This window comes from Squalius cephalus (assembly GCF_949319135.1).
Source record: "Squalius cephalus genome assembly, chromosome: 14".
In the NCBI taxonomy this organism is placed as follows: domain Eukaryota; kingdom Metazoa; phylum Chordata; class Actinopteri; order Cypriniformes; family Leuciscidae; genus Squalius; species Squalius cephalus.
Genome location: NC_137135.1, coordinates 14,841,531 through 14,867,358, shown reverse-complemented (window position 1 = coordinate 14,867,358; position 25,828 = coordinate 14,841,531). Strand labels below are relative to the sequence as shown.

General features: G+C 38.0%; 1 protein-coding gene across 6 annotated transcripts in view; it reads right to left on the bottom strand.

Annotated features, from left to right (window-relative positions):
• enox2 (ecto-NOX disulfide-thiol exchanger 2) overlaps positions 1 to 25,828 on the bottom strand; it is a 241,139-nt gene that overhangs the window by 4,376 nt on the left and 210,935 nt on the right. For all 6 annotated transcript variants that reach the window (XM_079892876.1, XM_079892878.1, XM_079892879.1 and 3 more), the window contains 5 exons: positions 21,849 to 22,039; positions 16,179 to 16,319; positions 7,586 to 7,642; positions 6,110 to 6,215; positions 965 to 1,050 (listed from right to left, as the gene is read on the bottom strand). In XM_079892876.1, the coding sequence (XP_079749002.1) occupies positions 965 to 1,050; positions 6,110 to 6,215; positions 7,586 to 7,642; positions 16,179 to 16,319; positions 21,849 to 22,039 (581 nt within the window). The remainder of the gene's footprint in view (positions 1 to 964; positions 1,051 to 6,109; positions 6,216 to 7,585; positions 7,643 to 16,178; positions 16,320 to 21,848; positions 22,040 to 25,828) is intronic.

The following is a 25,828-nucleotide window of genomic DNA, read 5'->3' as shown; positions in this document are numbered from 1 at the left end:
ATGGTAAGCAGACCGCCATACATGCTTTCAGTCTGTGTGTGTGTGCAGGTGCTGTAAATACATTCAGTCAGAGTGAGTAGCCTGTGTGTGTTTGTCAAGGTTATAATCGTTTTAAAGATTACAGTTTTAAAGATTAAAGTGCATGATAAATGGAGTTATTGTCTCGTAAAAGAAAGAACAGATTCTGAACTGCCTGAAACGAGTTGTTAATAATTCCAGTCTCACGTCCTTTTACATACCAACATAACAATGTAACAAAGTTGCATAATGCCAGCCTATGGTCTTCATTGTCTCTGACCCTCAAACACTGTAGTTGTAGTTGAGGCCTGGAAGAGTTAGGTTTGTGTTGTCGCCATGTTGAAAAGGTGCTGTTTTCAGCGCTGCAAATCTACATGCATGCACTTCCAAAGGATGAGGACTCACGCTGGAATTGATATGAAAAACCAACACCATCGTTACTCTTCGTATCACTGTATCAAGCGCTGAGAATGATCCGGAGCAGAAATTCAGATGTGGAAATGGGCATTTGTTTCCGACAAGTGGTAGACCAACAGACTGGGTCATCTGACCAATCAGAGCAGATTAGGCTCTCGGAAAAGAACTCGAATCTTCGAAGAACTGTTTGTTCATCCTCAGAGTCTTCAGACTCTTTGAGAAATAACGGGATGCTGCAATGTATATTATGAGAAACTTAAAGTATATTGGATGCATGTAAACCTATTGCAGGACAACATTAAGAACCTATAAAATAGCATTAATAGGGGCACTTTAAACTCTGGTGCAGTTTCTGCTGACGTGTAGTATCGGGAATCATAGTAAGATTGAATGGCTAATGATAAGTTGAGTAATGATGGCTAACATCTGAAGATAAATAACAACTAAAATTATAATTAACCAAACTGAAAATGAATAGTGAAATTTTCTGAACCATAAATCGTGGTGCGTGTGTGTATGTGTTTCATACCTTAGTGTCCAGCCGCTGCAAATAGGAGCAGATATATTCAATGCTGGCTCCAAAAGGATGGACGTGAAGAAACGTTGCGATGATTCCTGTGGAAGCAAAGCCAAAGATGAATCACTGATCTATCTATACAGTATAAACCTAATATCTGTTCCAAAACCTTTTTAGAAGCTGCCAGCTTTAAAGCCATATTTTTTACTAAGCACTATGAATGAAGGCCAATACCACCGATACCAGTCCTGCTACTGATGTCTCTATTAAATGGATAAAAAAAAAAAAAAAAAATCTATTTCTGGGGATGAAATGAATTATTACAATGGCAGTGAGAGCTCAGCGTGCTGCAACTGAAGAAAACGCATGCAAATAGAACAAAAAACACCAGCAAATTAAGAAAACATCTTCATCAGTATGATGACAACACATGTGCTGCAAATACTCAACACAGAAACATGCTGAAAATACACTGGGACCGCTTATTGTTCAATGTCTACTCGTCAGGAGTGTTGTCGATGAGTTTTTTTTGTGTATTTTAACATCCAGATCGTATGTGGGTTATGAGTATTTGCAGCACATGTTGTCAAACTGATGAAGATGTTTTCTTAAGTTGCTGTGTTGAGCTCTCTCGCCACCATACATTATTAGGTTTAACAAATATTATAACAACTTTTCATTTAAGTGAACTTATACCAATCTTCAAATAAACCCATTATAATAAATGTCACATTTAGCTGTGCCTTTAATATAGTGTGTTGTATACAGTAATATAGTGATGTTCCTGTTTCTGTCAATATCAGAAGCTGTCAGTTCATTTTGCACATTCATTTTCACAATATTTAAGAAAATTAGTTTATTAGTTACAACATTTTAAATATTTTAACAAGTATTAATCACAGAAATAGACATCTACTTTTGACAGCCCTAATTTATCACATTTAAAAAATATATTATACAATTGTAAATTAACATATAGCATAAAATATATGTACATAAATGAATATATCTGCTTAATATATAAATAGATATTTATTTGTAAATAATTTCAAAAGATATGAATATTTTAATAATAAATATACATAAATGAAGTGTACTTGTTAATATATTTATTTAATTATATACACATTCTTCATTAAATAACAAAAATTAGCAGCGAAAACTGTTAAATCAATTTCAAAACTGATTATTTTACATAAACATTACATTTATTGATATTTCCTCAAACCTTGGATTAATTTATTGTAGTTGCACAGCATTTTGGCATTGCTTGCTCCGCATAGGATACAATGCTGCCTCAGATCTTGGCCCAAATGAGGCATCTAAGAAGACTGAATAATTATTAAAAAGAGAGTATGCCTTTGAGGCCTTAAAATGCCATCTAAGTAGGCAGCTCACTTGGTTTTGGAACAGAGCATCAGCAATTGATATTTCCAAGCGCTGATTTGCAAGTGATTCCAAGTACTTGAGGTGTTTCCCCTGAAGTGGATATCCTCATCGGCTAACTCTGCCTCTTGAACTTTCCAAAATGATTACAAGTGTTTAATTGCAGTTTTGATGCTTTTTGGCGTAATCAAGGTTGTTCTTCGGCCCGCTGAGTGCTTCATTCACACACTCAAACATATGGAATAACAATAACAGCTGCTATTAGCACTTCTGGCTTCAATGTGATAGAGAATAACTCGCTTATTCTGAATGCATTTTGATCAGCGAAGCAAAGCAGAGAAGCGCACGGGTGCCGCAAAGTCAATATTCCATTAGTCTTGATGGACTGTGGACATAGTTTATATATTATACATGGTTTCATTGCAGTGTGTTTGGATTACTATACCTTTCCATTTACACACATTGATCCAAAGCCAAACATTGTAAGGTGAAAGAAAATGGACCTTTCATAACGTAATGCAATGTTTCAGTAATTAATGCATAGAGACAATGCTGTATGTGCTTAAACAGACACCCTGAGCTGCAGCTGTGCTTGGTACTTCATCCAAAAATTACAATTCTGCCATTTTTTACTCAACCTCGTGTCATTCCATCCAAACCCATGTGATTTGCTTCCAAGGAACACAAAATGACAAGATTAGCAGTGATGACAAAAACCATCATAGAAATGGCTGAAAATGCCATCTTATGCAGCTCTCAACTCTCATTTGCATATATACAATGTGTTGCGTGAATATGCTCTGCACCAGGAATGACGTCAGAGGTGCCAAAAGGAATTGCTTGCAGTGTAGCTACAGCGAAGAGGAAGATCTTCAGCAGAAATTGGCTTGAATTTCAGTCTGTTCCTCAGACAAAACTTTTACACGGCTTTAGAATAAGGGCAAAATAGCGCAAGAGTCAAATTTACAGAGCCCTGCACTCAACATTTGGAAGAAAAAAATAGATATCGTGGTCACAAATTAAGAATTCCCACCCACAAATTAATTATTTGATTAATCGTTTCATCCATTCATTTCCTTGTTTAACTAAAGAGAGTCAAATGGGCTTGGAAAAGTAGTAATTAGATTTACATGTGTTTTTTTCAGGACACACCAGCTATCAGAGGAGGGGAGAGTAGACTGATGTTGCCAATTAAACAGGGATTATTAGGAGGGTGTGATGGATAGAGGTCAATAGGGGAAAACTGCCCTGAACAGAACAGTCACAGCACTCTTACCCAGAAATGCCTGGGCGTTTTAACCCTGTAAAGTCTGACATATGAAATAATACTCCGAAAAATCTAAATGAAAAGAGATGAGAATCATATGTGATACATAAGGCTTTCATGGAACATATAGTATGATATAGGAGAATATGCATCTCAGACTTTATTCAGAGCTCAGTTTTATTCACAGGCCCAAACTGAGCAAAAAATGTGCAAATTTGGTACATATTTATATAGCCAAAAGATGAAGATGAAATCATGATAGATTTTAATGAAAATAAATGAGACTAATATGTCTTATGAAGAAGATATTTAAATGCTTAGTTTTATGATCAAAGCTCTGTAGTTCTTATTCTGGGGGAAGAACATATAATGCACCGCAATTAAACGCAAATAAACGTTCCTCAAAATCCTCAATTTGATACATTTTAACATGATTTTTCTAAAAATTATCAAGTGCACCTAAGCTGCTTCAGTCTAACAAGTGTTCGGGCCCTATCATACGAATCATGCGCAATGCAGCGCCAGGTGTTTTTTGCTAGTTTCAGTCCGACGCAGTTATCATTTTCACGTCCTGCGCCACGTTGTTTAAATAGCAAATGCAATTGCGCCCATCTGTGCACCCATGGGTGTGCTGGTCTGAAAACGAGGTGTGTTCTGGCGCATTGTTGCGCTTTTGAGGCAACAGAAATAGACTGCGCCATTGACCAACTGAAACCTGGTCTAAAGTCAATGGCGCAATATTTGTTTTGTTATTTAATCAGCGCGTTAGTAATGTGCGCCTATAGGCGGGTCCACAACGCGCGTACACTTTGCTTATTAAACACAGCAGCAGACAAAACTGCCAAATATTTCAAATAAAAGGATTACAATGTAAAAGATTATTATTGTGTACATAAAGATATGGTGGAATCCGTAGATGGTCTGCTTGCGCACTTTTACCTCGCGCACAAGCAGATCCGTTTGCGCTCTGGAGACGCGTTCAGACTTTCCGCTAGCAAATTCCGCTATCTAAATAGCGAATCCGCCATGGCGCGAGCGCAACTGGCTTTTAAAGGGAATGGGAGATGAGACTCTGATTGGTTTATTGCACACTACGCCCAAAACACTCTCATTACTCATTAAGAGAATAGAGACAACCCTTTTAGACCATGAGCCTGGCGCGCCGACCATTTTTCCCATCGTTAAACTAGCAAAAGTGGATTCGGAAACGCCCTAACTGCACTTTAGACCATGCGCTTAGATCGTTAAAATAGGGCCCTGCATGTTCAATTCTCACTACTCCTAATATGTGTGCACTAACTTGGATGGGTTAAATGCAGAGGACAATTCAGAGTATGGGATACCATTCTTGGCCTTCACGACACATCATCATTTTACTTAAACATGCCGTTGGTGACGACAGCATGAAATAAAGCCATGGATACCTCCTCAATAATTTAGATCAGATTCCAATTGGATGCACAAAAAATCGGATTTAATCGGATGCACAGGAATGCAGTGAGTAAACGTGGATGAACGGGAGCAAGCAGCCACTGTATGAACAGGTCATATGGTGTGGCTTCCAAAACACATGTGATTTGGTACAAGCAAGCACTATCACAATGCACATTTTATTATGTCTGAATGAAAGCATGGTCTATTCTCCCTTAGTCCTGACAGGAGCTCCTCCTCAAGAACTGCATGAGCTAAAGCGAATCTGATGGAATGAAAGAGGCTGAAGGAGAGCTCATGGACAGCTAAAATACTCCACTAGGGGTTACTGAAGCTGCTTTCTTCATTAGAGAGCAATGTACTGGACAGCAGCACGATCAGCACTCTTTCCGGTCACTGGACTGGCAAATAAGCCAAATAAAATACAGATAAAAACCTAGACAACTGTGCCAAACATGTGCAGCCAAGACAATTACACATGCAGATAATGCTGGTGGTTTAATCTGGATTGTATCTTCCTATTATTTTATGGCAATCATTTCTCAGAATTTTTTTTGGGGGGGGCATAAACAACTGTACATGTGGATAAGCATAAGTGGAGTAATTGACTCTGGGTTTCTGAATTTTTCAAAATCAGAGGTGTAACCACCCCTCCACTTTGAGGCCACATTACCACCTCAGGATGTGCATTCATGTTTAATAATTCAACAGTCCAGAATCAATTATTTCTTCCTTTCTGGCTGTTTCTCAAAATATAGTGAGCTGTCTACCTAGACAGAGCTTTTGGCCATCAATTTTGGCACATTCCAGTCTCTCTCTCTCTCACACACACAGACACACACTCTTTCTGGCTGTGCTGTGGATGACATGTTAAAGTTCCTCATTAAAAAGCATCCGAGGTGACTCATTTGAGGCTCATTTGGTCAGGCAATTAACACCTGCACCCCTAGTAGAGATAGCTGTGGATGATGGAAATAATGAGAAATTTGTAAAAAAAAATTGTCTTATGTCTGATTAGATAAAGTGTGAAAAACAGCTTTATGTTGATGGTTGTGCCGTCTCTTGACACTCACCTACGAGCAGAGCCTCTCTCTCAGACTTGACTGGGCTGGGCGGCCCCTTCTCCGGCAGGCTCTCCTTCTCCTGACTGCAGGACACCACAGCCGACGCAGACGCCTCCTATGCCAGGAAACAACAGCAAAAAAGAAAGTTGTTTTCTTCTCACACACAGGCTCTCTGGCCCTCCCCTCATTACCCCGGCCCTCTGACGGGGCTGCAATCTCTTCGCCCAGTTGTGTCAGAGTGATTTATCCTGCGACAAATAAAGTTCTCCTGCGCTCGATTGGCCTGTAATGATCTGTCATGTTCTGCGAGGGGTTGGAGGAGGGGAAATGGGACAACAGAAGAGGGTGTAGGGTAAGAGGAAAATATAGAGAGAAAGAACAACAGAGTGGAAGGAACAAAAAGCTGGAGAGAGCAGAGAAGAATAATAGACACTTTCCACGAATAGGTGGCAAAACATTTTTTTTTTTTCAGTAAGTTATGATTAAGTAAAAGGAGTTTAACCCTCTGTCGTCAACATCAGGAGGTCAATCTAAATATTAAATGAGTTTTATTATTTTCTAATTATTTTCTATAGGGTTTGTACGTTTTTGCAACCCTGTCAGCAGCATTTAGAACATGTATTATCACAAGTTTATTTGTTAACATTAAATAAACACAAAAAAACATAAAAAAAAAGAATAAAAATAACATTTATAATAAAAATATAATTTAAAAGTAAATACAATACCGTTCAAAAGTTTGCGGACAGTGAAAAAAAAAAAATGAATAGCAATAATATATTAAATCAATGAAAAGTGACAGTAAAGACATTTATAATGTTAGAAAATATCTGTTTTAAATAAATGCAGTTCTTTTGAACTTTCTATTATCTAAAAAAAAAATCTATCATGGTTTTCACAAAAATATTAAGCAGCACATCTGTTTTCAACATTTGATAATAATAATAATAAATGTTCCTTGAGCAGCAAATCATCATATTAGAATGATTTCTGAAGGATCATGAGACTGGAGTAATGATGCTGAAAATTCAGCTTTGCATCACAGGAATAAATTACATTTTAAAACATATGAAAATAGAAAACAATTCATTAAAATTGCAATAATATATCACAATATTACTGTTTTTACTGTATTTTTTGATCAGAATAAATGCATCCTTGGTGATCATAAGAGATTTTTTTGTAAGAACATTAAAAAACCCATTTGAACGGTAGTGTATATATTGAGAAGTTGAAAAAGACTAAGGTAGAACAAGCTAAATTCACCATTTTTATTTTTCATAGAAGGCTAATTTTTTATACCAGATAATACTTATCTAACATATCCATGTCTCACTACATAAAACATTCTTTTTTGTGCAAATTTTGCTTCTAATGTTTTTTTTAAAGCCATGGCACACCAAAGTGTACCATACTCGTGGAATGTGCCAGTGTGAGGTGTGATGTGGAAAGTGTCAGAGATGGAGAACAGCGTCTCCCACTTACGCTGGCGTGATTTGCACTTTCATCGCTTCCTCTGTCCTCCTGCTTGTCCGTCTCCAGCTAGTCAATTAAAAGAATGAGAGAGCTGTCAGCGAGTAATATGTCATAGGCTCACACTCACACACACTGTTCACACGGGGAAACTAAAGGACGCGGGACAGACCGCTGGGCAGGAAGTGGAATCACAGGCCTGACACGGCGAGAGTTGAAGGTCAGGTTTGCAATGGATTTCTCTAAATGCCAAATAAGCAGCAAAGCTCCAAAGTATTTGTCCTGCTCAATGAAACTCTAATGAAGCACATCTTAATCGCAGAGTGAAGGAAGCCATTTCAAGCCGCTCTGCTGAGATTAGTAACGCAACCTTATGCTTACGGAATATTTAGTGGCGTTTGCCAAGGAAAGAATCACTATTGATATTGGCCATGCAGCATGCTTATGGTTAGGGATTTGAACAAACCCCAAATCCATATATTAAACTTTGGAATATCACCATCTGGGTCACACGGCTTGTCGAGGGGAGGCGTGTTATTACTTTTCTAAGTGATCTGATTTTCGTCTAGCTAATGTATGATAGAAAAGGTGAACAAATCCCATGAAAGGCCTAAGCCATATCTAGATAGCAGAATATTATAGACTCTGTTCAATTTTTTCTTCTTGTGGTAGCATACAGAGCGCCCTGGGGGGCACCCGAATATAATAAAAAAATCATGAAAATATTGGCTGGCCAGCGGCAAGTTTTAGAGGGGCAAGCACAGATTACATTTTCTTCATGAAATGTAAATTGTTCGTATTATAAAGCAGAAAGCTTCAGTTCTAAAATCTGATTAGATAAATCACATTCAAAGCTGTGACTGCACATTATATATAATATATATATATATATATATATATATATATATATATATATATATATATATATATATATATATATATATATATATATATATAATAAGCTAAGAAACTACAGTAGTGGCCAAAAGTAATGTCAGGAGAGGATATTTGTTTTTAATGACCCTAAAAGAAAACCATCAAAATACGAGGAAATATTGTATATTTTTAAAAAATATTTTAAATATGAGGGAAGAATAAAACACTAAACTTGGTGAAGGTATTTATCTGACAAAATCATTTGGCAAAAAAGGCAAACTACTGCTATAGGTTTTATTTTACTTTGCAAAAAAAGTTCAAAAGCTCACAGAAAAAAGCATGCATTGACTACAACATAATCAGTTATGAATATTTCGTTAGCTCTCTTTTTTTTTGCATGTGTTCATACATATGATCAAATAAGTTGACAACATATGTTTTTACACTGCTTTAATTATCAAAATAAGTTAAGCAATTTCCAACTTTGTTTTATAAGTTATACAAGATTCAACTATTTTTTTAAAGGGTTAGTTCATCCAAAAATGAAAATTCTGTCAGTAATTACTCACCCTCATGTTGTTCCAACCCCGTAAGACATTCGTTCATCTTTGGAACACAAATTAAGATATTTTTGATTAAATCTGAGAGTTGTCTAACTCCTCCATAGGCTTCTAAGGGATCGAAACTTGCTGGCCCAGAAAATGTATTAAAGAGATCGTTAATATAGTCCAAGTGACTCCAGTGGCTTGATCTTAAGTTTATAAAGCGGCGAGAATACTTTTTGTGCGCAAAAACAAACAAAAATAACGACTTTATTCCACTTTTCATTTCCTTCTCTCTGGGCCTCGAGTCTTTTCACTTAGTGTTTAAGCGTAGCGCGTCTGTGTTGCACGTCACCACGTATCACAAATGACCAGCGTCGGCCAATAGTGAGCCTACGTGGTGACGTACAACACAGACGCGCTACGCTTAAACACTACGCGAAAAGACCAGAGGCCCAGAGAGAAGGAAATGAAAAGTGGAATAAAGTCGTTATTTTTGTTTGTTTTTGCGCACAAAAAGTATTCTCGCCGCTTTATAAACTTAAGATTGAGCCACTGGAGTCACTTGGACTATATTAACGATGTCTTTAATACATTTTCTGGGCCAGCAAGTTTCGGTCCCTTAGAAGCCTATGGAGGAGTGATCCAGCTCTCAGATTTAATCAAAAATATCTTAATTTGTGTTCCGAAGATGAACGAATGTCTTACGGGGTTGGAACAACATGAGGGTGAGTAATTACTGACAGAATTTTCATTTTTGGGTGAACTAACCCTTTAAGGCAGTTGAATGTAATGTAAGTTGAAATGACTTAAACATCTAAGTTGATTGTACTTAAAATGTTAACTTTTTTATGCCTGTACAATTTGGCATGTTTCATTTCGCCATCACAAATAAAACAATTGACTCCAAGTACAACTACCCTATATGCTTACAAAATCTTTAATAATATTTGAATAAAGGGTGAAGATGTCAATTTTCCTAGGCTGGATATCACTTTTGGCCACTGATTTTCCATTGCATTGTTGAAAGAATCATTGAATTTGATTCTTGTAATTAATGAAATATTTATTAATTACAAAAAATTTAATATTAAATAAATAATAAATGAATAAACTAATCATTTAACTATTAATAATACATTTATATTTACTGAACATTTGCGTCTTTCATCATGCTACTGTTAAGTAAAAGGCCTGCTTTTTAATGCAGTGAGCTGATTTGGGAAGGCACACACAACTCTACGACAGATATTCTAGGAAAAATATTAATGAAGTTTATCACAGCAAGAGACGGAAGAGTAAACACTGAGACACACACGTACAGGCTGATGTATGACATACGCAACACATTCATCTAGCAGAAAACAATAAACTGCTCTCACAACCGATGAGCACAGATCTATAGGAGGAATGGCTGTGTTAAAATTGATTTTCATTTCTTCCATTAATGAGTCTGTCTCAGGTGATTCATCAATGCACATGCTGATGCCTTGAACTCTCCTTCAGCATGGATCAGTGGTGCCGGGATAAATTCCACTACAGAGTGCCAATCAAACCAGACTCACTGCTGCACCACATGCAGACATTTCTCCTTCTCTTCCTGCTTTGAATCATGAGTAGCCGACCAACCATTTCTAAAATGATTAGTCTTGGAGGTGATAAAACCCAAACTTAACCTAAAACGATCCGCTCCATGGTACCAGATAAGACAAACTGAGATAACGACATCTGTCTGTACAAGATAACAGGCTATCAAATTTTGGGCGTGCATCGTTTAGCCTTCTCAAATTGCCGTTACCTTTTGGAAGTTCAATTTGAAACTCAATATGATTTAAAATGTCACTTTTCCTAAGTTTCATACATGAATGAACAGTTTTTAACTGGGAACGGTCCCCTAAGCAACAGTCATCAGGTTCCCCTGAATAAGAGCTCTGTTGAAGACAGTGGCGGTGACACACGGTTAATTGAAAGCGGCTTGTTGTAGCCGCTGGTGTGGCGTGTTGGCTGGCGCTGCAGAGGTGCCATTAGTTTTCATTAGCGTCTGCTGCTGCTTCTGGGAACATGTGCGCTGATCGTACTGAAGACCTTTAAGAGGACCCATTGTTTTGCATTTCCGGCACAAATTTTTAGGAAAAATCGGCAGAAGATTACAGATTCCACTTGCGCATCAACACACGAGTGCTATATGCGAATGGTGCGGAGGAGCACTTGAGTTCCTTCAATTCAAGATTGTGTGATAACGCACAATCATGAGCATAACACATCAATGTGAAACGCATGTCAGCATGAATTAATCTATAATTACATACAGTGTTAATAGACAATTGACAGTCAGAGATGGCAAATGGCAAAATATCATTGAAAGGAAAACGATTAAAATGTAAATTTGAGTGAATATTACTTATGGACAGGTTCAGCACAAGTATGAGGACGACAAGAAATCCAATGAAAAACATTGACTGGAAAAATCCATTAAAGTAATCCTATTATGCTTTTTTAGGTTTTCAACTGTCTTTGGTGTGTATTGTTGCTGCTTGAGAATGAAAAAGGACTGCAAAGTTACAAAGCACAAAGTCACTCCAAAGGGAGTTATTCTCTATATCAGTCAGTGCTGTTTCTGAACTCCCTGAAACGCCTCGATTGTAGTCTTGAGTTTTCGTCCGGGAACGTACGTCACGATATTCCTCATTTAAATAATCCCCCCACCAAGACACATGCAATATAAAGGGGTGGTTGAGTTGAGTTAGAAGTGTGTTGAAACTGGCGGTTATGGTAAGAGACGTGACATCTCCGAAACACGCTTGAAACCTTTGACCAGTCACAACAACACACTATTCCAGCCGAACAATCAGAGCACATGGCACTTTTTGGAAGGATGGGCTTCATTGAGACGGAGCGTTACTAAATGGACCGTTACTAACAGACTGGGAAGAGAGGTGCTGCAACAATGTAAAATATGTGAAAAATAATGTCGTTTTGAACATTCAAGCATGAAAACATTCTAGTACACCACAAAAACAAATTATAATATAATAAAATATACATTTATATAAATAAACAATTATATATATTTGTTTATAATATATATATATATATATATATATATATATATATATACAGACCCTTTCCAAAAAATTTGAATATCTTGGAAAAGTTAATTATTTCCATAATTCCATTAAAAACGTTAAACTTCCATAGATTATAGATTCAGGGCCCACAACTTAAACAATTTCAAGTATTTAGTTGTTTATTTGTACATAATTTGGGCTTCCAGCTCATAAAACCCACGAAAACAGGATTTCAAAAAATTTGAATATTACATGAAATCACACAGTAATTACACAGTGATACCATGGTCATTGAACCAGGTTTTGGTTATATGGGCAGTGTGGGCAGGTGCAAATCCTGCTGGAAAATGAAGTCAGCATGAAGTGCTCTGAACATGTCCTGGTAGACGGCTGCGTTGACTCTGGATTTAATAAAGCACAGTGGACCAAAGTCCTCTTTTCTGATGAGAGCAAATTTTGCATGTCATTTGGAAACCAAGGTCCCAGAGTCTGGAGGAAGAATGGAGAGGCACACAATCCAAGATGCTTGAAGTCCAGTGTGAAGTTTCCACAGTCTGTGTTGGTTTGGGGAGCCATGTCATCGGCTGGTGTTGGTCCACTGTGCTGTCCACTCAACACAGCCGTCTACCAGGACATGTTCAGAGCACTTCATGCTTCCTTCAGCAGACAAGCTTTATGGAGATGCTGACTTCATTTTCCAGCAGGATTTGCACCGGCCCACACTGCCAAAATAACCAAAACCTGGTTCAATGACCATGGTATCACTGTGTAATTACTGTGTGATTTCATGTAATATTCTAATTTTTTGAAATCCTGTTTTCGTGGGTTTTATGAGCTGGAAGACAAAATTATGTATAAATAAACAACTAAATACTTGAAATCGTTTAAGTTGTGGGCCATAAATCTATAATCTATGGAAGTTTAACGTTTTGAATGGAATTATGGAAATAAATAAACTTTTCCATGATATTTAAATTTTTTGGAAAGGGTCTGTATATATATATATATATATATATATATATATATATATATATATATATATATATATAACACTGTGATTACAGATTGAAATTGATGTTTGAAATGTTGTCTCTTCACTTACAAACTCTGGTCCACATCAGGGTTATTATAGTTTTGCATTTTTCATTAGTTTTTATTTTTATTTCGTTTTTACTTTTTGTTTTCAAATTCAGTTTAGTTTTAATTAGTTTTTAAAGTGGGTTTGCTAGTTTAGTTTAGTTTTTATTTTTTGAAAATGCTTAGTTTTAGTTTAGTTTTTATTAGTTTTAGTGTTAGTTTTAGTCTTTTTTTGTAATTTGGGTTATTTGTCAGGGGCAAGATTAAAAAAAGTCAGAAAAAGTATTGTGTAATAATAAAAACATAATACAATTTTAGAAAAAAATTCACACCCCATTGAAATTCCTTTACCTCTTACAAAATCCACACTCTGTACCAAAAATCTACACATCTTCTATACAGAATTCACACCCTATACAAATACCACAGCTGTACAATTTCCACACCCTATACTAAATTTACCCTATGGGGAGAGTGGGGTGATTTGTGCCAGGGGGGAAGTAGTTCCACCCCTTGTTTCTGGAAAACCATAGAAAAAATTGGTCATGTGACCACATAATTTTGAAAAGCAATCACTTTTACTCATCCTCCAAAGAAGAGCGACACATGGCATGAGAGTTAAGCACATTTTAGTGCAAAAAACAGTTTTTTCCCTTTCAAAGTAAAATTTCTATGATTAAGGTTTTTTGATTGTAGTGTCTGAACAATTATAGACAAGTTTGAAAACATTTCACACATGTTTTAGTGCTTTAGTAGGCTACACAATGAGTCTATACAGTTAGCATGATGTTAGCTCTTAACTGCTGGATCATGCTAGTTTTTCAAACTTGTGGGTCTGGGGTGATCTGTGCCAAAGGGCCTGGGTTAAGTTGTGCCAGATCCAGACCACCTAGACCTACATACTCACAGGGGATAATCTTGAGAAGTGAGGAGATGGGCATGCCTCATCATTGTTTGACTTAGGCCTGCCTGCTATTTGTTTAATTTAGCTAACACTGATTTCAGTTTTGAGTTTGCACTATGTTATTAAAGAGAAGTTTTATTCCGTTTTTAAGTGGCTTATGTCACAATAGTATGTTTAGAAATTAGCCTGAAATGAGTCACAAATATCATATATTGTGTTGCTATGGTGCTCTAAATGGTTGCTAGGGCGTAGCTTGATAGCTTCACAATGATCCTGAGAGACTGATTGGTCGTCTGAGTAAAATGAGCCCGCCCCCTTGTCTCTATGACACTGTGATCCAGAGTTATGTTCAATACAAAATCCCTATGCAATTGACCATAGTAGGAAAAACGCATGCTATGGTATTCCAGGGTGACAATATCTAAATAAACCTTAAATGAGTAATTTTGTATTGAATTTGTCTTGCTTTCATTAGCATTACAGTTCATAACATTAAAATGTTCTGTTTTACTTCAGAAATCACTGGCACAATTTACCCCAATGTATTCCCCTAAAGGCACAACTTCCCCCGCACCAGGGGCAAGTTGTGCCATGAGACCACTTTTTCCCCAAAAGCTATATTTCTGAAACAATTTATTTCAGATCCAAAGTTATTGTTCTCAGGGATGCACCACATCCTGAAATATATGTACATCGTTAAGTTGAAGGCATTACTGCCATGGCCTCACTTTAAAGTCACTTTGAGTAAAAACTGGCACAACTCACCCCACTCTCCCCTACAGTCAATAGCCTACTCATCTGGATTGAAGCAGCAAACATTAAGTGTAAAAGTAAAAAAATGACATAACATTATTTAATATTTGAATCAAAGCTTATATAGTGTTTTGACATCGACAACCACAACCAAAAAGTGCATTTTACCTCAAACTTGCGACTAGTTAACTTTCTAAAAAAGGCGCAATCGCTTCTCGGGTCGACATTAACACACTGACAAAATTATATTCAGAATTTAAAATATTTTGATACCACTTTTTAATGTGTGATTGTAAGGTGTTCACGAGATAGAGATACTAACCTTTAGCGAACTTGCTTTCAACGTCGAACGAACACTCGTTCTCATGGAGACGCGGTGTGCACGGAGGGGAGGGGCTGTGTGTGTGTGTGTGCGCGCGCGCATGTGAGAGACGCATGAGTGACAGAGAGACGGAGGGAGAGCAGGGAAAGGAAATGCAGCTGAACGAATACGCTACGTGTTTTAAATAGCGTTAAAAAATGAAAGACCTTGACAAAGACGAAAACTAAGGACATTTACTCTATAATTTTATTTTATTTTAGTTAGTTTTGCCAAACACACATTACAGTTTTAGTTAGTTATCGTTTTTTTGTAATGCCTCGTTTTTATTTTTATTTCAGTTAACGACAATGTTTTTTCCCTCCTAGTTTTCGTTTTTTCGTTAGTTTTCGTTAACGATTATAACCTTGGTCCACATCTGTCCTTCTAAACCAGTGGTTCTCAACCGGGGGTTGAAAAATTATTAAAAATTATTGAAATTATTTCATTTTAGTTATATTAACATACTTTTAATTAAAATGCTAAAAAATAGTTTATTTATTTATTTATTTATTTATATTACAACAGAAGAACCACAGGAAGATGGGAGGGCCTTTGAATATTTTTTTGACATTGGAGTCAAAAAGGTTGAGAACCACTGTTATTTTCCAGACATCATAACTGGATCATCGCCATCAAATCTCTGTAATATTGCCTCTAATGTTTATGCGTAAACATGAAGCCATTCAAATGGTGGCTCTCTTGTAAACAAGGGAGTCTAATGCAAGAATTTCACACTGTTTTCCTTTGTTTCAAACGCCGAGACTCATCCTGAGCTCATGTTATTTTAATTAGAGTGCAGGGAATCAGATATTCTCGGTCTGATCTGATTCCCTGGAGAGCGTTCAGCAGGACAGACTCATTAATACTCGCTGTCCTCAAACTGACAGCCATCTCATCTCCTCTCGTCATCGTCCTCTTTCTCCTCATCAGACAGAACACACCAAATCCAGACAGAGTTAAAGAACAAAGACGCGACACAAGCACAGACAGGAGCCCCAGACAGAGACAGACATCTGTTACTCACGGGCAGAGCGTGTGATGTGGGGAAAGCTTGAATCCGATCTTTCAGACTCTGGATCTGGCTCTCGAGCTGTTGTTTTTCCTCAGAGTTCTTCTCCAGCTCCATCTCTCTCTGTTTCAGATCCTCACGAAGCTTGAGCAGTTGCTAGAGAAACGGCACAAAGGAAAATCAACTACGTTAAAAACACATAACGAGAGACGCGCTTTATAAGAAGCTCAAAAGGCCTGACACTGCACGCAGATAAGATCATCAGTTTTTAAAGAGAACACACGCTGTGCACAATCGCTTTGATCGCAGTTCAGGCTGCTTCATTAAACTGAATGTTAGGAGGAGTGAATATCTATGGCTCTAGTTCAAAACCTAGCGAGCCACCTGCTGTACCTGATCCAATAGGTCAAGATTTGGCTGGTTAGCATGGACCAGTTAGTTCCTGCTGGTTGATGTAGTAACTGGACCCAAAAAAGCACTGACAGCCGTATCGCAGCCGTGTATTCAGATTTTTATTGTAAACTACATATGTAAGCAGTGCACTTTTTTTTTTTAGCAGGGCTCTTAAAAGCGTGAAATGCATTTTCAAGGTCTGCTGCCTTTGACATCACAGCTCAGGATACTGTAGGTGCTAGCAGGATCCAATCACTCAATAAGTACCAAATGAGATTCAACACTGGCCTTGGTTTACGAGTCCCACACATGGCATCCGGGAAAAATAATAATAAATACATTCAAATAAATAAATAAATATATATACACACACACACACACACACACACACACACACACACAGTACATTATAACGAATTAAGAGATCCTTCTCTCGTTTTGACCAATTATTACAACGTGGCTACGATTTAGTAAATCGAGTAAACAAATTATATTGTGAGCATGATTTACTTAAAACGAGGGAATGAATTCGTAAAACGTGCTGATTTATTAGCAAGTGGTGGGAACGAATCATTAATTCGTGACCACGATATTTTTCCCGCATGTCATGTGCTTGGCTCCGTATTGGTGAGTAAACAATACAGAGTTACTTGCCAGTTGGCCAGTGTGGAACTGCAATGTTACATCATTTTAATTGAACGATAGGCTGATTATTGTTGATGTGGGTGATTGAAATACCAAAAAAGGTAGGTGTAAGAAAGAGGACAGATGCTATTTCACTGGCTCATCATATACACTGTAAATTTATTTAAATATATATATATATATATATTTGAGTATGTTTTACAAGAAAATACAATTTAATTAAATCTCTGTTTCAAAATGTAATGTTTAATTCAATGTGTTTCTTGCCATTTGTTTGTAATTATTTGTACATTTTACAAATTAAAATTGTTAAGAAGTAAATCCTAAACCAAACGTGTATGATGCATATAAGATTTCAAGTACTTCTGGGAGGTCCTGTGCCAACCGAGGAAATGCTTTTTGAGATGAATGGGAATGCTAATGGATAGATACTAGATAGACCCATGCATTACGTATACGTCCTTGACCTAGACAGCATACAATGCCCAAATATGCTGTCTTAAGAATGCTCCTATGTTTTGAGATGCCTCACTATCAAATAATTCAATCTCAGAAGTTATGACTGTGTTGAATATGGCTTTATTTGATTACCTCTAGCTCATAAAGACATTTCAACAATATGCACCTGATATGACAGCTGTTCCCCGACCTCCAGAGGTGCTGTGCCAGTGATATTCAGATATGAGAGAGGAAATATTTGGACGGTGTGCATTTCAGTCAGAGACGAGTAAATAGATTTTTGTGCCTTGAGGATGTTTGTATGTCTGTAGCGGCTCAGGTGAGGGACTGATTAAATCCAAAGCTGGATATACACACAGGCTCTGTGCTGCCAGAGGCCAATCTCAGTGGAGAAGTGTGTGTGTGTGTGTGCGCAAACAGAATCTATATAAATTAAAATGTACAGTGAGGGAAATAAGTATTCAACATGCAATTTTGTTTATTAAAGCAGTGCTGATTATGATTTCACTTTTCTAACTTTAGTTAGTGTGTAATATTGTTTTTTGAGCATAAACAACGTCTGCAAAGTTACAACGCTCAAAGTTCAAAGCAAAGGAAGATATTTGCTTTTAAAGAAAGGACTACAACAAAAGGCTGGTAGGGACTACACAACATTCCTCCCGGGTTAGTGACATCACTAACCCTAAAATTTACATAAACCCCGCCTCCGGGAACACGCAAACACGGCTTCTGACATTTTAGTGCTTGTCTGTGTGAGGTAATCAGAGCTGCTAACACACACACACACACACACACACACACACACACACACACACACGAGCTCTTAAAGCTCTGTCCACTGTGCCGGGAGCAGCAGCTCATTTGCATTTAAAGGGACACACACGAAACGATGCCTTTTTACTGACCCTCAAAAAGGGACAATTTTTTAACACGCTGTAAAAAATTATCTGTGGGGTATTTTGAGCTAAATTTTACTACACACTCTGGGGACAACAGAGACTTATTTTACATATTGTAAAAAGGGGCATTATAGCACCCCTTGAAACACAGTTCCAATGCAGCAATTGACATGAAACTTTGACCAGGCATTGGTTTTAACTCAAGAAATCTACACAGATAAAAAAAAAATATATATATCACAATCCATAAATCAAGTACTATTCAATAAAGTGGAATGCCAGAGGGAAAAAGCATTGAACACACTAAGAAAAAGCAGTACACCTAGGCAAGGCAAGGCAAGGCAGCAGCTGATTTTACTAAGTACTTAGATCTAGAATCAGGGGGGTTAGTGTATGTTCGGTTAGAAAAAGGCTTACCCACCTCTGAATGAAAGTATACAAACATCTCATGTTGCGCTACCTAACAATGACACTGGTTCCAGATGGATTTCACAACTCCTAAATGTTCCGACAAGCACTGTGGCTATTATCCACAAGTGGAGGGAACATCACTCCACCATCAACCAGCCACATACAGGGCCCTGTTTTAAGGATCTAAGCGCATGGTCTAAAGCGCATGGCACAAGTGCACATGTGAAGAAACTGAAGATCAAGATTCACAAGAGAACCCACCGGAAGACATTCTGTTTAGAAGAATGGACCAAAATCCCACCTGAGCACTGTGAGCGATTCATTTGTTCATACAGGAAGCACCTTGAAGCTGACAGTGCAAATAAAGGCTTTTCCACCAATTATTAGATACAATTTCAGTTAGTGTGCTAAATACTTTTTTCCTGTGTCATTTTACTTTATTACACATTATTTTTTTTATGGATTGTAATATTATGATTTCTTTATATGTGTAGATTTCTAGAGTTAATACCAATGCCTGATAAAATGTCATGTGAATTGCTGCATTGGAACTGTGTTGTTCAATTCAACATGTCAAAAAAACGTGTTGACGAGTTGAATATTTATTTCCCCCACTGTATAATGTATTCAGTAGTGTTAATTTATTAATAAAAGTCGCGGAGCAGTGTTAACAAAAAGTTTCTGTGCTCCTGTTTCTGTGTGTGCGCAGCGCGGTCTCCGATCTCTGAGTCAGTGTGTGTGCTTCAATGAAAGCAGCGCATTGATATAGAACGTGATTAAACTGACTTGGACATGTGCATTCAATTAACTGGTTTTATTGCACACCTATCAGCCAATCAGAATCGATTAATCAGAGAGATCATGGTATAATGCACAATATTACTGTTTTTTAAAAACATTTTTTTTTTACTGCATTTATGATAAAATAAATGCTGTTCTGGTTAACATAAGGGACTTCTTTCAAAAAACTCCTACTGACCCAAAACTTTTAAATGGTATCTATGTAACAAAATGTAATGTAATTTAATTTAATTGAGTGTGATGGTTTTTTTTCTTCTTTTTTTTTTAAAAAAAAAAAGAGCAAAATAGACATTTCTGAATAGAAGTAATGGTAAAAACTGATTATGTAACGTGTTACCCCAAACTCTGTTTCTAAGCCTGTTAATTTGTTGACAAACCTAATAAAGCACAAGCCACGAGGTGCTCCAGACTGCTCAGATTTCTCATTACTGTTCCTGCTCAGCATTCAGATGCCAGGAGCTATCTGAGCTAAATAAACTGTGGTGATGTAACCTTTTTGTTTGACTTCATACCCTGCTCATCATGAATAAATCAGTCCGAGGCTGAGTTTAACACGCTCTGAGTGCAGGAGCGAAAACATCTCAGCAGCCTCGCCTGCCATTTGAAAGTGATTCAACTCTGAGCAATGGCCTACACTGTTCACTTCATGTGACAGAATAACATGCTGTCTTCACAGGCTCAGTGAAGATCAGTGAACACTCCCGTTTCTAACTCGAACAAATCGCTCTACGTATGTGACCCGTGCAGCGAGTTCATCTCATGGCACAGCAATGTTCAATATGCAGAATTCCATTAGAGCTCATTAGCAGAAAGCGCGCACCTTTAAAGTGAGACAAACGCCCCTCTCAGTCTCCTTCATGTCTTAATAATGGCAAGGTCAAAGTCATGTGAAACATCTGTATGTGCTGGGCTTATAGGACTAGAATGAGGGTGGCCATGATTCTTTGCGTTCTATTGATGGATACAGTAATGAGTGGGTACAAAAATAGATGGACCATGGAACAGATTTAACCCTGACTTCGCGAGTTTGTATTGTGTGAATTAAACAAATGTGGCTAAAAATCGCCATCAAATCTCTAGGCTACTCTGAGTGGAAAAGAACAAGAACAGAGGATGATAGCGGGAGACTGTTCTAAAAATAGCGCCAGTCCTTGAGAGAAGATAAAATAACGTTTGGTAATAGAGATGAAAGTGCTTGATGGGTGGGAGACGTCTACAGTTTGTGCCTATGTAGGCAGACAACATTTCCATGATTCCACATGTTCAACAGCTCTTGTGTTTATTATTTTGTGTGTGAGTGTTTGTGATTGATGACCTGGATGCTCTGTAGAAATTAAGCGTTTCGGCTCAGGACTCCCTGCGGTTTAACTGCTCTAAAAATTCTCACGCACAACAACACCATATTCACTGAGTGAGAAAACAGTAGGTGTGTGAGACTGTAAACACACACTCGATGAGTGACGGTTCAATGGACCACCCCATGCTGCTTTTTGAAACGACACGTTGTTGGTTACCGATCTTAACTGTGCCACAAGTTCAACACTACAAATATCATTTTGTTATTCAGTATTTTTGTCATTTTCCAGTGAAAATATCTAAACAACCGTGTGCCAGTGGCATAAGGAAAAAAAGCCTGTAACTGTAAGACTTAAAGTTGTGATGTAATAAAAATAGAGAGATTTTTTCTTCTGTATTGTGATGTACATCCAGGTGAAAAGGATTATCGGCGGGGAACTTGGTTCTATGCATCGGTTGTTGATTGGATGGAGGCAGATCTAAATAGGAGATTGGAGTCAATTGTAACAAAGGGACGAAATGGTTCTTTGCTAAATATTCATGGATGAATAGTTTATAATAAGATCAAAAAGCGACTTAAAAAAAAAAAAGGTGAACTTTTATTAAATGCCGACTTAAATATCATCATAACAATAATAATAATCATACTAATGTAAAATAATAACATCAAATAAATGTTCTTTACCAAGGATTTTTACACATTTTAACTGGAACCAAGACAAAAACACTGCTTAAGAAAATGAGTTTTTTGTTGTATACCTTGTTCAGTGTGTGTGTGTACCTTCTGCATGCCCTGCAGAGCCTGCTGCAGGAAGCTGAGCTGCTGCTGGCGGGTGGTGTCCTCCTCGCTGCGCTGGGGCTGCGCTTTACCCTGCTCCTGTTTCAAAAGCTCCACCTCGTTCCTGTAGGCATCCAGCTGACACCGCAGACTGTCGTTCTCCTCTTTCAGAGCCTCCACCTGAGCCAGCGGCCCTGGGAGGCCAGAGAGAGAGAGAGAGTTGGAGAGATATTAAAAATGACAATTCCATTGGTGACAGGAAAGGGAAATAGGCAAACAGAGGCACACGAGCGAAGGCGGCAGGGGTGAAAAACAATGAAGTAACAGAAAAAGAAGAGGCACATATTAAGAGCCGTGTGCAGAGTAATAATTCACAGGGTGGTGAGGCCTGGTAAGGGTAAAATGAAAGATACGGCAGAAGAAAACAGTGTTCCTCAAAAGCTGCTTAGAGAATTCTGCTGATGGACTGAGATGAAAGGACCCTCAGTCCCACTGCTGCGTTCCTTTTGCTTTCAGAGGCTAATTAGAGAGGATTAAATGGAGAGAAAGTATATTACTTAATGCTTGACTTAATGTACCATGGGCATTGTTATCAAATGGCTGTAATTAAAACGGACGCAAAAGGGTTCTTCACACCGAGGCATTCCGTCATTCAGCCATCTCTTAACAACTCGATGATCAGAGACGCCACCTCTGCGCCGTTTCTAGTGGGAAGAGATAACGGGATTAGCGTGTCTCTCTCAGATTGGGCAGGGAGAGTGAGGAACAGCTGACTGCCTGATCGCGAGGCTCTTTGGTTATGCGTCTCTGAAGATGGAGACGATGAACGACTGAGTGACGTGGGTGGAAGATAAGGGAAGCCAGGTTAAGCTAGAAACACCATCGGAAGTCTGCGGGTAAACAATGTCACCTGTCCCAAAACCTACCTAGGCTGCATTTTAAGTGTCACAAAAGGTAGCCAGCCAATTTAAAGGAATCCCAGAATTCCATGCAACAAGCAATCCAAGATGGCGTATACGAGTAAAATTATTTACAGAAAGGGACTGAAAAGTATTGATAAAAGATAGTTCATTATAGTTCTATTGTAATATTTTCACAGTATTTGTGTGTGCTTTGTATTTCTTATGCTTAGAGTATCACATTAGATGCATCCCAACTCATATTCTAGCCGTTTTGTAGCAAAAATAGAGAAGTGTGTATAGCTAGTACAGTAGTCATTTGGGACACAAATAAAGTGTGGAATGTTGGACATTTTATGCACTCAACAGCTGCAGGTTTAATTATGTAGAGGTCGGGGCGGAGCTATCATACTCTGATTTCTGAAACTCTATAGGGGTGATAAAATTGACCATTGTTCAGTGAATTTCCGCAGGCGAAATTCAGTCATTTCAATAGGAACCCATGCGATCTGGAATTTTGAGTGAGGGCGAAAGTTATCCCCACGCAGATTTTGCAGTGGGTTCAAGCTGGTTAAGTAAATTTCGCCATGCTGACCAACAGAAAGTTTGCTTTGAAAGTGACTTCTCCGTGAGGTATTCTTCATATATCACTACTGACAACAGATCATTTTGCTTGCAAAATTTTGCTGATGTTATGCACCTTATTGGAATCAATTAAATCAAGTTTCTTTAGAGCGTTTTTTTCTGTGGCGTTGAGAATTGCTGCATATGTAAAGCATTTTAATGAATCACTTTATCACTTTACTTTATTGTGATTAAGGTGGCGCCTTTGGAGCCCTTCACATTCTTGTGTTTTGCCTGTGTCATTTTTTTTTTATCAGTTGTCTACTTACACATTTAGCAGCGTAAGCTTAATATTTTCAACATGCTATGTGACACTAAGGGTAGTTCGTCTTTGAAAAATGTGTCTTGAGACCCCTGAAGCTTGCAGAATGGCCACTCTGTTGCGCTAGACTGAGCACAATGGAATGGCAATTCACACGGGACATAAGTACGCATCCTTTATGAAGGTAGCTGCCATGTTATAGATTCTGTGTTTTGTCTGGAAACATGTTTGGTGTGAATTAGAGGAGAAAGAACTAAAGAGACAGAGAACAAGAGCGAGAGAGATATAGAGACACAGACAGAGAGAGAGAGAGAGGGAGAAAAGCAAGCAGTTTTTATCGATTCGTCTCATCAAGCTGCTGCCCTCAGAAACAGTCCGGTTCACCTCCCGCAACATGGCAGGCAGATCTATCGACCTGTGCTGCCCAGAGGTGCTGACAGCAAAGAGAGCAGCACCCGTTTGCACACTGCACTATAGCTATTGTCAGAGGACACTTGCCCCTTACCAATGATTAACTCTGGAGGAAAATAAAAGCAAACATGTTGGTTTGCAATGAAGAAAATTAGCTATAATTTACACAGAGGTTAGCATGAGCCACTCCCCCTTTTCACGGCGGTTGCTCGTCTTACTGGCAGGAATGAAATATTTGTTTTCATAAACGAGGAGGGTGTTGAATTACCTCCTTCATTAACCGTGTGGATCTCCTGCCCTTTTCTATCTTGTGACATCCTTTCAAATATCTGACAACCCACTGACAGTGATTGTTATCATCGTTTTCTAATAACTAAGGTCGCAGATGAGAAGACGTGCGAATCAAACCTGGTAAATGCATGATTTCATTTGCATATATTTGCATACTAATGTGGGTCTCTGTTACACAGGAGAACCTCTAATATTTATGTTAAAATTGCATGAGTTAAGTGCCACATATGAGGGGCCAACAAGGGCCTTTAAATTTACTGTAAAGAGGGTGCACGTGTGAGCTAAGTAGTCTCAAGATGCCAAAAAAGACACTGGAATCCCAATTTTTATGGTATCCCATGATTCTGTCTTGAGCAGCTATGGTACAAGATCTCTAATAGCAGGGTTTTTTTAGACAAGCAGGACCTAAAATGAGCTGGAGGTGCAGCCGGTAGACACATGCTCTGCTCAATACCACCACATTTAGGAAACCACAGGGGGTAATGGGAGTAGTAATACAAAAATTACACTTTTCCGCCACGATTGATTTGGCTGCCAACAGACAGATTTGATTTGATTTGATTTGCTCACGCGAGCAAGTGAAATCATCAAAGTAACATGCTGGAGCTGGAACGGTGGACTAGTGGTTTAAGAACATGGTTCAACACATTGAGCCATCGTGCTTATGAGGGTGGCACAAGTTTAAATCCAGCTTGCAATATTTCTTCTTTCTGTTCCCCTTTCCTTTGTCCCATCTCTCAAAGGCCAAAAGAGACCATCTACTTTGATCAGTGTCCCACCTTAAACTTTTCCCTAGTCTGACATTTAACTCACCCTGATAGCTAAGGTTGGGGATTGAAAATGTAGAAAAGAATCGTACACGACTCATAAATGAATCTCAAACTCAAAATGTCTTAATCAATCAGAGAAGCTACTGAATTAATCTAACTCATTTAAATATTTTAATTTTAAAAATAAACATAAAAATGACGAAAAATAAATACAATAATAAATAAAAACAAAACAAACAAACATAAACTGACATAAAAAACCAACAAGAAACTGTTAATGAAATAATTCAATTTCCTTACAATTCCCAGTCCTGGTTTTGTTGGGGAAAAAAGGCCACATACAGTAATTGATATTTATGTCTAAAAAAAATTCTGACACAAAAAGATTCTAAAATGCTTTGAGGTCTCACAGGGAAGGGAAATTATATGAGCTTCATTAGTTCCTGAGAGAATGTTTATAGAAAAAAGCTGGATGAAAGTGCCAGTTACACAGTCTGAATCCAGATATATGTCAAGGATCATTAAACAGCCAGAGCCTTCCATGAAGCTGGAGTCCTTATTTCCCCCTTCATATATTCTATGAAAATTAGCTGGTTATTCTATCTGCAAATGTGTCAGCACTGTGTGACCCAGGAAAAGGTTCCACAAAAAATTGACAAATCACCAGTGGATTCAATCTGTATGCAGTGGGTGCTCAGAACCCTCTTTAAGAGAATGAGGAAACAC